This window comes from Harmonia axyridis, chromosome 5 (assembly GCF_914767665.1).
Source record: "Harmonia axyridis chromosome 5, icHarAxyr1.1, whole genome shotgun sequence".
In the NCBI taxonomy this organism is placed as follows: domain Eukaryota; kingdom Metazoa; phylum Arthropoda; class Insecta; order Coleoptera; family Coccinellidae; genus Harmonia; species Harmonia axyridis.
In genome coordinates, this window is record NC_059505.1 from 21,550,157 (window position 1) to 21,564,654 (window position 14,498).

Genomic DNA, 14,498 nt, shown 5'->3' on the forward strand with positions numbered 1-14,498 from the left:
CATTGCCTATTACCTTATTGAAAGTGGGATGAAATGTATTTAACAAAGACGAAAAACAACACTATCTTCTCTTTCGAATTATGTGGAAGTTGTTTACGAATTCAACATATGGAAAATTCCTATGATTTCATCATCGGAGCAGGTGATGTTTTTTGTTGAGGGGGTGCGCTTTATGTTATTATTGTTACTTTTTCAGCAGAACCGCCAAAAAATTCTTTGCCTCAGGCGCCAAAATTGCTCGCGCCGGCCTTGGACATACAGGTGTCCCATAAGTGGCACGTCACAGTGACACCGGAGGTAGGTCAGCTAAAGAGGGGCCTAACCAGCCTAACATGACCCCAGTAAAAGTTGCATGGTTTTCGAGTAATTACCAAATTACGTTTTTTAGTGAATTTTCACCTTTTTTAACATTGTCAGGGTCAGAATTCTGCTGGAAAGCTCTCGAAGCTTATTTTTTTTGTTGTAATGGAATCTTTAATAGTTATTTAAGATGACATGAGTATGATTCTGTCAAAAAGTTATGTGGATTTCCGTAAATTAATGGATAAATCTTGATTTCAATTGCTAGCAAAACGAGAACTTCGACTTTGGACACCTGCTGTGAAAAAAAATCCTTGAAACAAAACGAGCAAGTAACATCAAAAAATTGGGCATTTTAGACAGATTTAGAAATGGTACAATACACGAATCTTATGCCCATAAAACTAGGTATTTTCATCATTTTACCGATGCCCTACTTAACTAAGTTGAAACTAGGAACCCCGCTATAAGGTAATTTTGCCGCTTGCTATGACATTACATTTGATACCGGGCTTTGTTATTATTTGTTGTCACAATAGGGAAAAAGATGGATTAGGGGAAGCGAAAAAGGAATATTATTGAAAAAAAAGTAAATTAATTAAAAACAGACTTAACTTTCGATTATTTATTTAATTCTTAAATCTAACTTACAGTAAATGTTCAAACTGTTTCCCTCGGACTCTAATGCATAAATGACACCGTTTTATAAAATTACGATTCAATTTTCTTAAACTAATTTCCGATATGGTCCGGGCTGCGTCGAATAAGAAGCGAGGAAGAATTGCGTGAACGCGTATTCGACGCAGCCCGGACCATATCGGAAATTAGTTTAAGAAAATTGAATCGTAATTTTATAAAACGGTGTCATTTATGCATTAGAGTCCGAGGGAAACAGTTTGAACATTTACTGTAAGTTAGATTTAAATAATTAATTTTAATTAAATTAAAAAAATAAGCTTCGAGAGCTTTCCAGCAGAATTCTGACCCTGACAATGTTAAAAAAGGTGAAAATTCACTAAAACACGTAATTTGGTAATAACTCGAAAACCATGCAACTTTTACTGGGGTCATGTTAGGGTACGGCCATGGTGAGCCGCTTCTCGCGTCTCGCTTTATCGCGTCTTGCTAGCGGGTAATAAACATACGAAGAAATGATCTGGTATGGACATAGTGCGCCTGCTCGCCCGCTTTCGAGTGCTCAGCCAGCTTCTTCTCGCTTTTACCGGAATGAATTACTAATTCTTTTCTCACTTGCCGGTAAGCCCGCTCGATTGATTTCATAAAGGAATTTGGACGTAGTAGTGAATAAATATCGATAGGATGGACATTAACAAAGAAATTTTGATTTCTAAAGTGTTTTTAAATAGCGTGATATGGGATATTGTTATTTTATATTATTTTTTTTACTTATTCAATATAATTTTTGTAAGAGAAAATTTGATGTTTCAATTACAAGAAATTCATCTACATCTTTCAGTCGGTGGAAATTATATGAGTCGATATATGGCAAATGAAATAAACAAATATACTCAGGGTACTGAACCAATGAACAAAAATATGAAGAGAATTAGGGTAAATGCACTGGTTCTCGACCATTCCGTGATTTGAGATAAAAGAATAATTAAAATATATCATGTAGTGCAAAATATTTTCGCGGTACGTGTTCTCGACCATTCTACCCTTCCAAGATAGTTTGCATAGTAGTGGTATAGGTCAAAGTTTTCGCGCTAAAAATTAGTTTATAACCGTCTTTCATAGAAAAGGGTTCTTTCTCGTCCTCTCTTAGAAAAGTGCTTTGTGATATATGATCAGAAAATAGTAATTATTTCTTATTTTAAATGAATTATGTGTGTATATTTTGTTCCATATCAATTATAAGATATTTTTCGAGTGTATTTCAATCAAAAAGCAAATAAATGTATATTTTTTTGTTCAATATTCGGCGGTCGCGAACTGGTATTGGAAAATTTGTACCTTTTATTTCTCGACCAAAGTGGTCGAGAACCAATATGTTACTTCAATAATTGTTTATTTCAACCGATATATTTCTGTTGGATCATTTTCATTTTTTTTCGATACCCTGATTCATTTATATATCTACTTTCTGAATATTAGTTTGCGACCACCGAATTAACGTTGAAACACTTATTTCTACCCTTTATTTATTCGCGGTCGAGAACCAATTTGATTGTACTTAATTCTCGACCACTGGTGGTCGGTGTTTTATATTTTATTTACTCATTAGTTTCTAAATAGATATTAAGAGCAAAATAACCAAATAATGTTGTATGAGTTGCTATTTTGAAATATTTATAGAAAGTGGAAATTTTTGCAAAATATTTTTTTTTTATGTTCCGAGTGTTTCTTAATTGATTACCTCATCTGAAACCAATCTGAGTGATAGGTAGTGATGTCGATGGTACGGTACGAAAGTAAGTACTAATCACTCATCTCGCTCTAAAGTTTTCTATAAAATTTTCAAGTGGAGCGGCCAGTATTATTAGTGGTCGAAAAATAACTCAAAAATGGTCGAGAACTCTGCGGCGTGGTCGAGAACCGAAGGTTATTGAGGTTTTCTATATGTTTTCACATTTCAAAGGTTAAATGCGGAAAGAACGCTTAAAATTATATGACAAATCATTTAAAACTCGCCAAAGAATCGATGAACACCAATACCATTAAAATTTGATAAGTTTATGTGTGAAAAAATCGTGCTCGAAATCGATGTTTCTGTTAACTGGTCGAGAACCAGTGCATTTACCCTAACTTACCTCAGAGTGACCATAAGACGTTCTTCCGGCAGAATTCTTTGTTGATGAAAGTTGCACCACTGTTTTTTTAAACGATTTTCTATTAGATTCAAAATATACTTAAATGTCAATTCTTGCATGCGGAAATATTCGAAAAATTTTTCTGGATGGGCCGTCAGCTGTGAAAACAAGGTATGATATTCACCAACTTTTTGGCGTGATCTATTTATTTCATGAACGTCAGTAGACCTTCCATGTTTTAGTTTCAAAGAAACATTATCACTAGCTATTAAGATAGCCAAAAGATCCTCACGGCATAAATTCATGATGAAAAATGAATTATGCTGCAGCGGCAAACACAACGAGACGTTTTGACGAGCGGTGCACTATGACCACCACCTGCTATAATCTAGCAGGTTCACCAGTCGCCGAGCGCTAGTCTAATCAGCCGCGATAAAGCAAGACGCGAGAAGCGGCTCACCATGGCCGTACCCTTAGGCTGGTTAGGTCCCTCTTTAGCTGACCTACCTCCGGTGTCACTGTAACGTGCCACTTATGGGACACCCTGTATACTACACAGAGGCGAAACAAGAAGGACGTTAGTGCTTGGAAAAGTTAGATAAAATGTAGTTGGGCTGCGTACAGGCAATCTAGGAACATGAAGACCAACTAGTGATAGCAAATAGGGACAGTCGATTAATGAGAGAAACATATTTCTAAGAAAGAGTATAGCTAAGTAGGTACGACGCCGCTCTAAAGAATTAACTCGGAATCTACTCAACAACTGATCATGTGGTACACCACGGTTTGGATAAACACCATCGAGCCTAAAACTAACGTACTTCAATTCGCCTCTGTATATTTTCCAAACCTCTGATGTGTACATTATATCCAGGGCTCCAGACCACGCATCCATATTCAAACTTTGACCTCACAAGCGCATTGAATAAAACAAAATATGTCCCTGCATCCAAGAACCATCCTGAATTTTTTATGATGAAACCTAGAGTCTTGAAACCACTCGAAACGATAATACGCACATAGGACGTGAAGCAAAGTCTCTGATCGAACAGAAGGCCTAGGTCTCTCTACTGAACGACTCTGCTGAGAACGAGAATAGCATTTTTAAAGAGTAAAAATGTCCTAAGTGAGGATCAGCATGGTTTTTCTTCTGGAAAATCGACTACTAGTGCATTGACTAGCTTATTAGAATCAATAACAACGGCCCTAGATGATAAAGATCAATGCGAAGTGCTGAGTTGTGACCTCTCGAGGGCATTTGACAGTGTGGTGGGGGAGATCCTACTGAACAAGATGAAGTATTATGGAATTCGTGGCACGGCACTATCTATCTTCCAGTCATTCCTTCAGGGAAGAATGAATATTGTTGACTGGAAGGGTCAAAAAACAACCTATACTACAGAGCGTGGGGTTCCACAGGGCTCAATTTTGGGACCAGTATTATTTAATATATACACGAACGATCTCCCTCTGAATGTCCCTGTCAATGCGACTGTACGCTATGCTGATGATACGAATTTGTTCAACAGAGCCGATTCTGTGGAGTTACTGAGAGATGCGTCTTCAATGTCTATGCTGGCTGCACAGGGATGGTTTTCTGCAAATGGTTTGAAATTAAATATAAATAAAACCCAGATTCTGAGATTCGGAGGCCACGGGGATCACGATGCAGAACAGATTAAATTACTAGGTATAATATTCGACAGAAATCTCTCATGGAAACCCTATATGTCTGAATTATCAAGAAGGTTGTCTACGGCCATATATACGATAAGGCGGATGAGAGCAGTCTCCTCGGCTGATGTCTGTAGAATTACTTATTTTGCCAACTTTCAATCCGTGGCCACCTACGGTATACTTCTGTGGGGATGTTCTTCTGCTGCACATAGGATTTTTTTGAGACAGAAAGAGGCTCTTCGCGCTTTGTGTGGAGTCTCAACCAGAACAAGTTGCAGACATTTGTTTAAACAGGAGCGAATACTGACTCTGCCGTCTGCTTACATCCTCGCATGTATGAAATATGTGGTAGAGAATAATTCGGACTTTAAAACTCTCGGAAGTTTTCATTGTTATGAAACGAGGCACAGGGACCATCTACTGATTAAACATCATCGTCTCACGAGAACCCAATCAAGCACAAATTATATGTGTGCCAAGATATACAATAGGTTACCAGACTGTCTGAAAGATCTGAGAGGGAGAGAGTTCTTGCATTCATTGAAGACTTTTTTGAAGGATAATTGTTTTTATTCTGTGCGAGAATTCCTTGATCGTACTTTCTGAATGTTTATTTTCATTATTTGTTAAACTTGTAACAGTGTTTGTTGTGTACATTTAACTCGTGTTATATATTATTGTCTATATATATCCTGACATTCCATGTAAAATATTTGATGGAGCAAATAAATATTATTATTATTAATATTATTATTATTATAACGTGACCATCTACGTTATAGGGGAACTCTACTATTGATTTCTCACGTCTAAAGGAAACCGCATTGCATTTTTGAATGTTGAGGGGAAGCAAGTTTTTGCAACTTTAAGCACATGTCACCCTGGAGATCCCAGCAATCCTCAACACACCGAATTCGATCAAACAACTTGCAATTATCAACATAAAGCAAAGTTTGTAAAAACAAATGGGAACAAATATCATTTATGAAAACTATAAATAGTAGTGGACCCAATATAGATCCCTGGGAAACACCAGAAGACGCAACGAATTCAGCCGATCTGTAACCCAAACATCGAACCCAAAGCCGCCTATTCGTAAGGTAAGATTCGAAAAAAAAAAAGTGAAACTCTCAGTCAGTCCAAAGGAGGACAGTTTTCTAAGAAGTATACTATGGTCCAGTAGGTCAAACGCTTTAGAGAAGTCTGTATAAATTACATCAACTTGAGAAGAATCATCTAAAGCATCTACGTCAAGTTCGTGATGGTCGACGGACCCTTAATGCATCCATGTTGAAAATCCTAGATTCGACATTTCACGTGAACGTAAACAATATTATAAAGTAATCTTTCAAATACTTTACTGAAGTTGCTCAGAATAACAATCGGTCTATAGTTTTCGACCATATTTTTGTCATTTTTTTTTAAACAGGGCTGACTCTACCCTTCCTCCAAATTAGTGCACAGAAAGAGATAATCTAAATATAAGGGTCAAAGGTCTAGCCAGAATAATCGTGCAATCTTTCAGCGGGAAAGATGGATCCCATCTGGCCCCGAAGTCATATTTGCCTTACATTTTTTTAAGGGATTTGAGTACATCGTCCTCAGTTATTTCAGGAATAGCCAGAGACTGCGAGAAAGAGATGTCGGGTGGTAGTTGGAAGAAGCAATAAAAGCCGAATTAAAAAATGATGCAAACGCATTGACTATGTCTTGAGGAGTTAATAATTGCAGATTCTGGTAATTCATAGAACCAGGAACAGATGAATTACCCCTTATGGTGTTCAAATAACCTGAAAACTTATAAGGATTTCCAGATGAATCTGCTTCAGCTCTCGACTCGCGCTCTAGCAATTTCTCTCTTCACATTCTTTCGGAGATCCCTGAACATATCTAAGAATTGACTATCGCCGGTTGACCTGTATTTGCGTAAATATTTATTTTTTACGTTCAGCTTACCAATAATATCACCTGTGAACCAAGGCGGGTAAGAGATCTTCTTTCAGAAAACCTGTGTACATATTCCGAGAATACACGATGCAGCACATTATAAAAAGCTCACAAGCGAGATTAATGTCCCTGCGTTCTTCCTAAAAATCCCAGTTTGTGGTGTCCTAAAGGCGCGACAAATTAGCTTTCCCGAAATTATAACCTTCAAAACTGACTATCTGAAACCCGATCGGTTTACAGTTCGAAGCTACAGAAAATTCTAAAGAGGGATAATGCGCATCAATGGAGACGAGGGGGAACAGAGATTCCCGTAGGACATTTACTGCAAACAAGATCTAATAATCTTTGGTTGGCATTCAAGACCCATTACACTGAGTCAACCCGAAAAAGTTCATGAAATTCTCGATGGCCTCGACTCTTACATTGCGTGAAGTAGTTTCTCTGTGAGTGACATAATCTGGTAGATTGAAATCTCCTAAAATTATTAAGTAAGCGTTATCATCAAGTAAACATGATAGCATCGAGATTGACTCAAGAACATCCTCGTACTGGATCAGATGCAGTATTTGGTGGTATATAAAGAGTAAAAATGTAAAAGTGAGAGCCCCGGAGACCAATTCTTAAACCCATTATATTAATATTGGGAAATTACTATTTTATGGAATCAAGATTGATGGCACAAGCCATCAAGTTTGATTTCACCGCAATCATTTAAATAATTAATTAAATAAATAATTAATAATAATAAAATAATTAATTAAACACAAATTACATGCATAAGGACAAAAGAAAATAGGGTAGTTGAAGATGAACAAGAAATAAGCGATATATTTAATGACTATTTTAGCGGTATTTGAGAGAGATACGCCAACGAAATAACGGAACCAGCAGAATTCAAAGAAGAAAAAATTCATTTACAAGAATCTTTTTTTTATTTCCCACAGATTCAGAAGAAATAGAAAAGGTTATAAGTAGCCTCAAATCCAGAAAATCTACTGGACATGATGGAATTCGCTCGGAAGTTTTGAAACAAGTGAAACATGAGATATCAGAACCTATCGCCTATTTGGTTAACAATTGTTTTGAAAAAGCGTGTTTTCCTGACATTTTGAAAGTAGGGATAATAAAACCATTACACAAAGGCGGAGATAAAACATAAGTTAACAATTACAGATCAGTTACTCTTATATCCAATGTAGCTAAAATATTTGAAAAGTTAATTAAAGTTCGAATGATTGCTTTTATGAATAAGTACAATATACTTTCCAACGGTCAATTTGGGTTTCGCCAGGGCATTTCAACAGGAGATGCTATAAAATTAGTGACTGAAAAATTATATGAAAACATAGATAAAAATACTCCAAATCTAGCTGTTGTGATAGATCTGGCGAAGGCTTTCGATACTGTTGACCATCAAAAATTATTAGAAAAACTCTCAAATCATGGCTTTAGAGGAAAAATAAACACCTTATTCCGCAGTTTTCTTTCAGGCAGAAAACAGATTACAAAAATAAATGGGAATTTTAGTAGAACAAAGATACCTAAATATGGGGTTCCGCAAGGAACAGTACTCAAGCCTCTCTTTTTCCTGATTTATCTAAATGATATATTTCAACAAAAATCTGCTGGAGAAATTATAAGTTTTGCCGACGATATGATTGTAATGTACGAAGATACATCTTGGGAAAATCTGAAACAGAAAGCAGAAAAGATTTGAGGATGCTAAAGAAATGGTTCGAACAAAGTAAACTCACCTTAAACCAACAGAAGACCCAATATTTAACCTTTTCATCTAATAAAGTTGGACTTCCAAATTTGGGCACCCTTCGAGTCGACGATAGGTTGGAAATAGTAAATACTAATGCAACGAAATATCTTGGTGTTTATATAGACCAACATTTGAAGTGGGATCTACATATGCATTATTTGACTAGAAAGCTAAGAGGAATTGCATACAGATTCAGATTAATACGAAAAGATATCCAATCCACAAGACATCTCCAAATACTTTTTGACGCATTAGTACAATCACAACTCTCATATGGAATCATAGGATGGGGAGGTGTCTTGGATTGTCATAAAAGAAGCATAGATGTCTTGCAAAAACATATTTTAAAAATAATGTATGGAAAGAAGTTCACATTCCCTAGTAGACAGATATACGAATTATCAAAAGCATTGGATATAAGGCAGATCTATGCCAATAAAATTATAATAAATATCAAACAGAAGAAGATAAAATTAGTCATCAAAGAACACAACTACCTGACCAGAACAAGAAACGTCAACTATAAAAGACAGAGGGCAGAAAAAAGAATAGGACAGAGAATTTGCACATACCTAGCTTCTAGATTGTACCCAAACGTGCCTACGGAAATAAGAGAACTAAGAAACATAAAGAAATTCAAGAAGGAAATAAAGAACTGGTTGACTTCAGAAGATAGATCCATGATACATAAAATAATAAATTCAACATAAAGAATAACTATAATAATAAAAAAAAAAAATTAAATATGAATTAAGAAAAATGAAAATATCCCGATTGTGACAGATATTCCCGAACGTGACTGTGACCCGATGAAGACGAAATATATACAACGGCGTGACGAGGAAAGGAAGCTGGGACAGAACAAGATTTTTATTTTAGTATTTTATAAATTTGTTTTAGTTAGAGTGAAATTTATTTTAAACAACTGTAAACAGCTATTATAAATAACTCACAGTTTTTCCTAGAGTTTAAACAATCAATGTAATATTTGAATAAACTCTATTCTATTCGAAGTAATTTCCACTTTAACATAGTGGAAATTACTTCGTTTTATTTTTTTTATAATGAATTTCCGCCAAGTAAGGACCGAATCCATTAAATATCTATTCTATTCTATTCATTACTCCTCCCCCTCTCGACTTACTTGTGAGGTCAAAGTTGCGATCATTTCTATACAGAACATACATATCATTACTTATTTCGGAGTCCAGAATATCAAACGATAAACAATGAATTTTATAAAGAAATCGCAGAATTGTCATGTGGCGTTGGACAACTATCTTAGATTCAGACGAAAAAATCTACTGTCAAGGATATTATCGGTAAAGTATATACCGGTTGGTTCAAAAGTCTGGAAGCGGTTAATTTATTTCGCGCACAGGTGAAAAATCGTAATTTTACCCGAGGAATAAAATGGGCCCATCAGATTTTGTACCGAAAAGGGCCTTATACGAGATATGAAGCCCAACTTTGAAATTTCGAATGCAAACCCTTCTTTTCTATTGCAGATTCGGATTCAGCGGGAAATTTTACATCCGAATTGATTGAAATCAATATTTTTTAGTCTTTCTTTGGGCCCCATGCAGCGTGTTTTTGATTAAAAAATCCGGGGGCATTCATTCAGATCAGGATGCAAAAATTCATATTCTGATACTGAGGTACAGATTTTGGGTGCAAAAGGGCCTTATACGCCATAAGAGCCCCAACTTTGAAATTTCAAAGTTGGGAAATAAAATACATGGTGTTCCATTAAAAAAATACCATTTCTCATAAAATTTTTAGGTTTAAAATGCTTTTTTGCATTTCGTTGTACTGAATTCTGAATTCCCATTAAAATACTTCATATTATTTGCTTTCTGCTTGCTTATGAAGATTGAAATTTCATAGGTAATTAATATTTGAAACTGATATAATCGAAAATACTTGTAGGGTTTTATTGTTCTCTAGGGGAAATATAAATATACACTATCTACAGTACTCAAAGTGATTGATTGATTGATTAATCACTTTGAGTACTGAGATAGTGTATACCCGGCGGCCTTCAAATTTCCCCTAGAGAACAATAAAATGATGAGAAATGGTATTTTTTTAATGGAACACCATGTATTTTATTTCCCAACTTTGAAATTTCAAAGTTGGGGCTCTTATCTCGTATAAGGCCCTTTTGCACCCAAAATCTGATCGGCGCAATCGAAGTGAATTGAACATACAGTCACTGAACTTTCGTCTATCGAAGTTAGTCTCAACGTCATTATATTCCGTCTACTCAGTATCAGTAACCGCTTAATTATTCGACTTACATTCTGTCCATTCTCTATCGTTCAATACCTCTTCCGCCTTATGGTATTCGAAATATGGATCACCTACAGAAATTCCAAAAATGAAAAATATACTGGGTTATCTATTAGAATAACCACTTCAATAAAAAAAAAACTGAAGATCGAACGATATTTTGCGAGATAATTGAGGCGTTCCATACTTAACCCAGATAGCCTGAAACCTTTTTTTGCTTATATTTTAAATCACTTATAGTTTTGATATTTTTTGCTTTTTATCACGAAAAAAATGGTGTATGTCATAACAGACAGTAGAAAAAAGAACTACTATGCGAAATCTGAAAGATTTTTGTATCATTTTTACAATGGGTAGGTAACGTAACATTTTTATTCTCCTGAATGATATAGGATGAAACATTATTTCGGATGAATATACTGCGTTATCTATTAAAATAACCACTTCAATACAAAAAAAAACTGAAGATCGGACGATATTTCGCGAGATAATTGAGGCGTTCCATACTTATTATGAAGTGCAACGTTGCATTTGCTACATCTAAAGGCTGCAAGTTTATGGCAGTACCACTTGTCTTTTTTTCTTGATAAACTATAAGGTGATCGAATTTGTCGTATCTGGTTAATCGTTATGGTTACTAAATTCTTGTATATCCACTTGAAAACAATAATGTCCCTAAGTTGATTTCCAGGGAGATTATTGCGGGGATTATTGATATCTACCATAGCTTCTCCCGAATCTTCATCCGTCTCGTAGCCATCGTAAGATGAAAATATGGAAATTGTATCTGGAATGCCATAATGCTCATCTAAATTTTCAATTTATTCCATAAGCTCGTGTAGAGTTGAGGGTTTCTTCCAATAGCTGCAAAAAATAAAATGACTAAATAAATAAATAAATTTCAGAAATTGCATCCAGTTGACTAGCATTATATGTTTTGATTTTTTTACAGCCCTTTCTGCTGGTTTATCCCATGAAGTAACCGAGGGTGGAGAAAATTTGTCTGTAGGTCAAAGACAATTGATTTGCTTAGCAAGAGCCTTACTTCGTAAAACAAAAATTTTGATTCTGGATGAGGCTACAGCAGCTGTTGATCTAGAGACGGATGATCTCATTCAAAGTACCATTCGAACTGAATTCAAAGAATGCACAGTACTTACAATTGCACATAGACTGAATACTATCATGGATTCAGACAGGGTAATAGTCTTAGATAAAGGAAGTATTGTCGAGTTTGATACTCCACAAAATCTCTTAAAAAGTCCCACTATATTTAGGAGTATGTGTCAAGATGCTGGAATAGTATGAATCTACAAGTTGCAGTTATGCCAATAAAAAACAAATTTTAATGACAATCTATTTTCAATCCAGTCTTTTGAACAGTGAATCTCCTTATAATTGTTGGATTTATTGAAACAAATAATTAAAACCAGTTATTTTTCACTATTGGTGTGTTTCTTCACAATGCTATTTGTAAAATTATAACATGTATTATATTTTTATATCCTAAACATACCTTTTATGGCCAAAGTGATTTTTTATCCTTGCAGCACCGGAAGAACATAAATTCAATCATATTACTACCTCATCACAAACATAATTTATTGTGAAATGAATTTTGTGATATTAAAATGCACCTACTACTTAATGATAAATTCAAATATTTTATTAAGTTTTCATATCTTTGATAATACACTTTTGATACAATTCTCGAATTTTACAGAATTTGAAATTTTTTAATTTGATAAAAACATTCTCATACCTTATCTTTAGAACAGTATTGGAGAAGTTGCATAAGCAATTATGTTGAGTGCAAGATATTATTTTATTCTTTTGATTTCATTGTTGTAGTTTTTGAAATAAATGTTCGAGATAATTTTGTTTCATTTTGAATTTCTTAGATTATTGCTGACTGTTGTTTATAATAGTTTTCTCAGTCTTTCTCTACACAAATTGTTGGATAGTGGCTAATCATAATAGGACATACATAATTGTTCTTGGCAATGTGTAGTTTGTGTAGCCTCCCTCTCTAGCACTTGTTAGATAGAAGCTAGTCTTAATAGGGCTTTGATAGTGGCTCTTGTCAATGTGTGGTTCAAACCAATGACAGTGAGAGATATGATGTTATTAAAATAGGTAGAAAATGTTCAGATTTCCTCAAACCGTGGGTTGATTCCTAAAGAGATATATGGCGTGACTGCTCAGTTCAAAATGAAATTATAGATTTTTCCTCTTACAAGCACCGATTTTCAATTGGTTTTCGCATAGTTGGCAATCATCATGGCAAGTTTTATTTTATTGGCAGCGTTCCTAAAAAGGTGTACCGAAATTTGTCCAAACCATTTCTGGAGATTGTACAACCACAAATGTCTCCTTCAGCCTGGTCCCCTTCTACCCTCCACTTTGCCTTGCAAAATTAGCTGTAATACTTCATTTTTGCCCGAAGTATTGAAGCTTCGGCTGTTTGATGGTGAATACAATATCTGTGCTCTTTCGCATTCGCCTCTTAAGTAGTACGTCAGTAAGGGTCCAGGCTTCCATGCTGTAGAACAGAACTGAGAAAACATAACAATGTAGCATAGGATCTTCAGATGCAAGCTTAGTTCTCTATTGACAAACAAGTTTCTGAGTCTCAAGAATGCTGATCGGGCTTTTTCTATACGGCTACATATTTCCATGGCTTGGTCCCACTTAGCATTCACTAGGGTTCACAAATAACTATATTTTTCCATCTTATCAATGGGATTTACTCCTATGGTAATTATACACAGTGGTGGGGCATTTTTGATAACAATCATATACTTTGTTTTTGATGTATTTAGTTTAAGTCCATACTCTTCACTGACCTGGTTTATGATATTCATTAGCAATTGAAGCTCTTCAACACTACTTGCTAATACCACCGCATCATCAGCAAATCTGATATTATTGATCAATTTACCATTCACTTTGATCCCAATCTTCATCTCTTGCAAAGCCAGCCAGAATATCTCACTGGAGTAGATGTTGATTAATGTAGGCGAGAGGACGCAGCCATGTCGAACGCCCTTTTGAATTTCGATATCATCAGTGTATTCATCCCGAATCCTGTTCTTCACTGTTTGCCTCCAAAAGAGGTTGGAAATTATTCTTAGGTCTTTTTCATCTATTCCAGTTTCTCTGACTATGCTCATCAATTTATCGTGCTTAACTCTGTCAAAGGCTTTTGAGTAATCAAGGAAACACATGTACACATCGTGGTTCACATCTCTGCACCAGTTGTAGTGCGAAGGTGGCCTCTCTTGTACCAAAACCACTTCGGTAAACATACTGTGTCTCCTCTGCCTCTAATTCGCATTTACTGTATATGTTATAATGCACGATTTTCAGAAATGCCTTTGTTAGATCATTCCTTGGTACCAGTACACCTGTACTGATTTAAGGTCAGAAAAAAAATAAAGATAATTCATCTCAAGTTTTTCCAGATTTTTTAGGAATTGGCACGAATGTTGACTAGTCAATCTGGAGGTATATTCTCACTATCATATATATATATATATATATATATATATATATATATATATATATATGAGGTTGGTTAATATACTAAGGAATTTAGAGTCGGCCTCGCACAGGATCTTCAACAGTTCCGCGGGTACTTTATCTGGGCCTGGCGCATTGTTATCCTTTAGCGAAGAGATGGCTCTTTCGACCTCCTCTTTAGCACGGATCGGTATCATTTATTCGTGCCATAGTCCCACTTA

The 14,498-nt window shown here is 35.4% G+C and overlaps 1 protein-coding gene across 6 annotated transcripts in view; it reads left to right on the forward strand.

The window, feature by feature from the left end:
* Window positions 1-12,631, forward strand: part of LOC123680373 (multidrug resistance-associated protein 1) — a 140,672-nt gene extending 128,041 nt beyond the window's left edge. For all 6 annotated transcript variants that reach the window (XM_045618251.1, XM_045618250.1, XM_045618248.1 and 3 more), the window contains exon 16: window positions 11,708-12,631. In XM_045618251.1, coding sequence (XP_045474207.1) covers window positions 11,708-12,063 — 356 coding nt within the window. In that variant the 3' untranslated portion in view covers window positions 12,064-12,631. The remainder of the gene's footprint in view (window positions 1-11,707) is intronic.
* The last annotated feature ends 1,867 nt before the right edge of the window (window positions 12,632-14,498 follow it).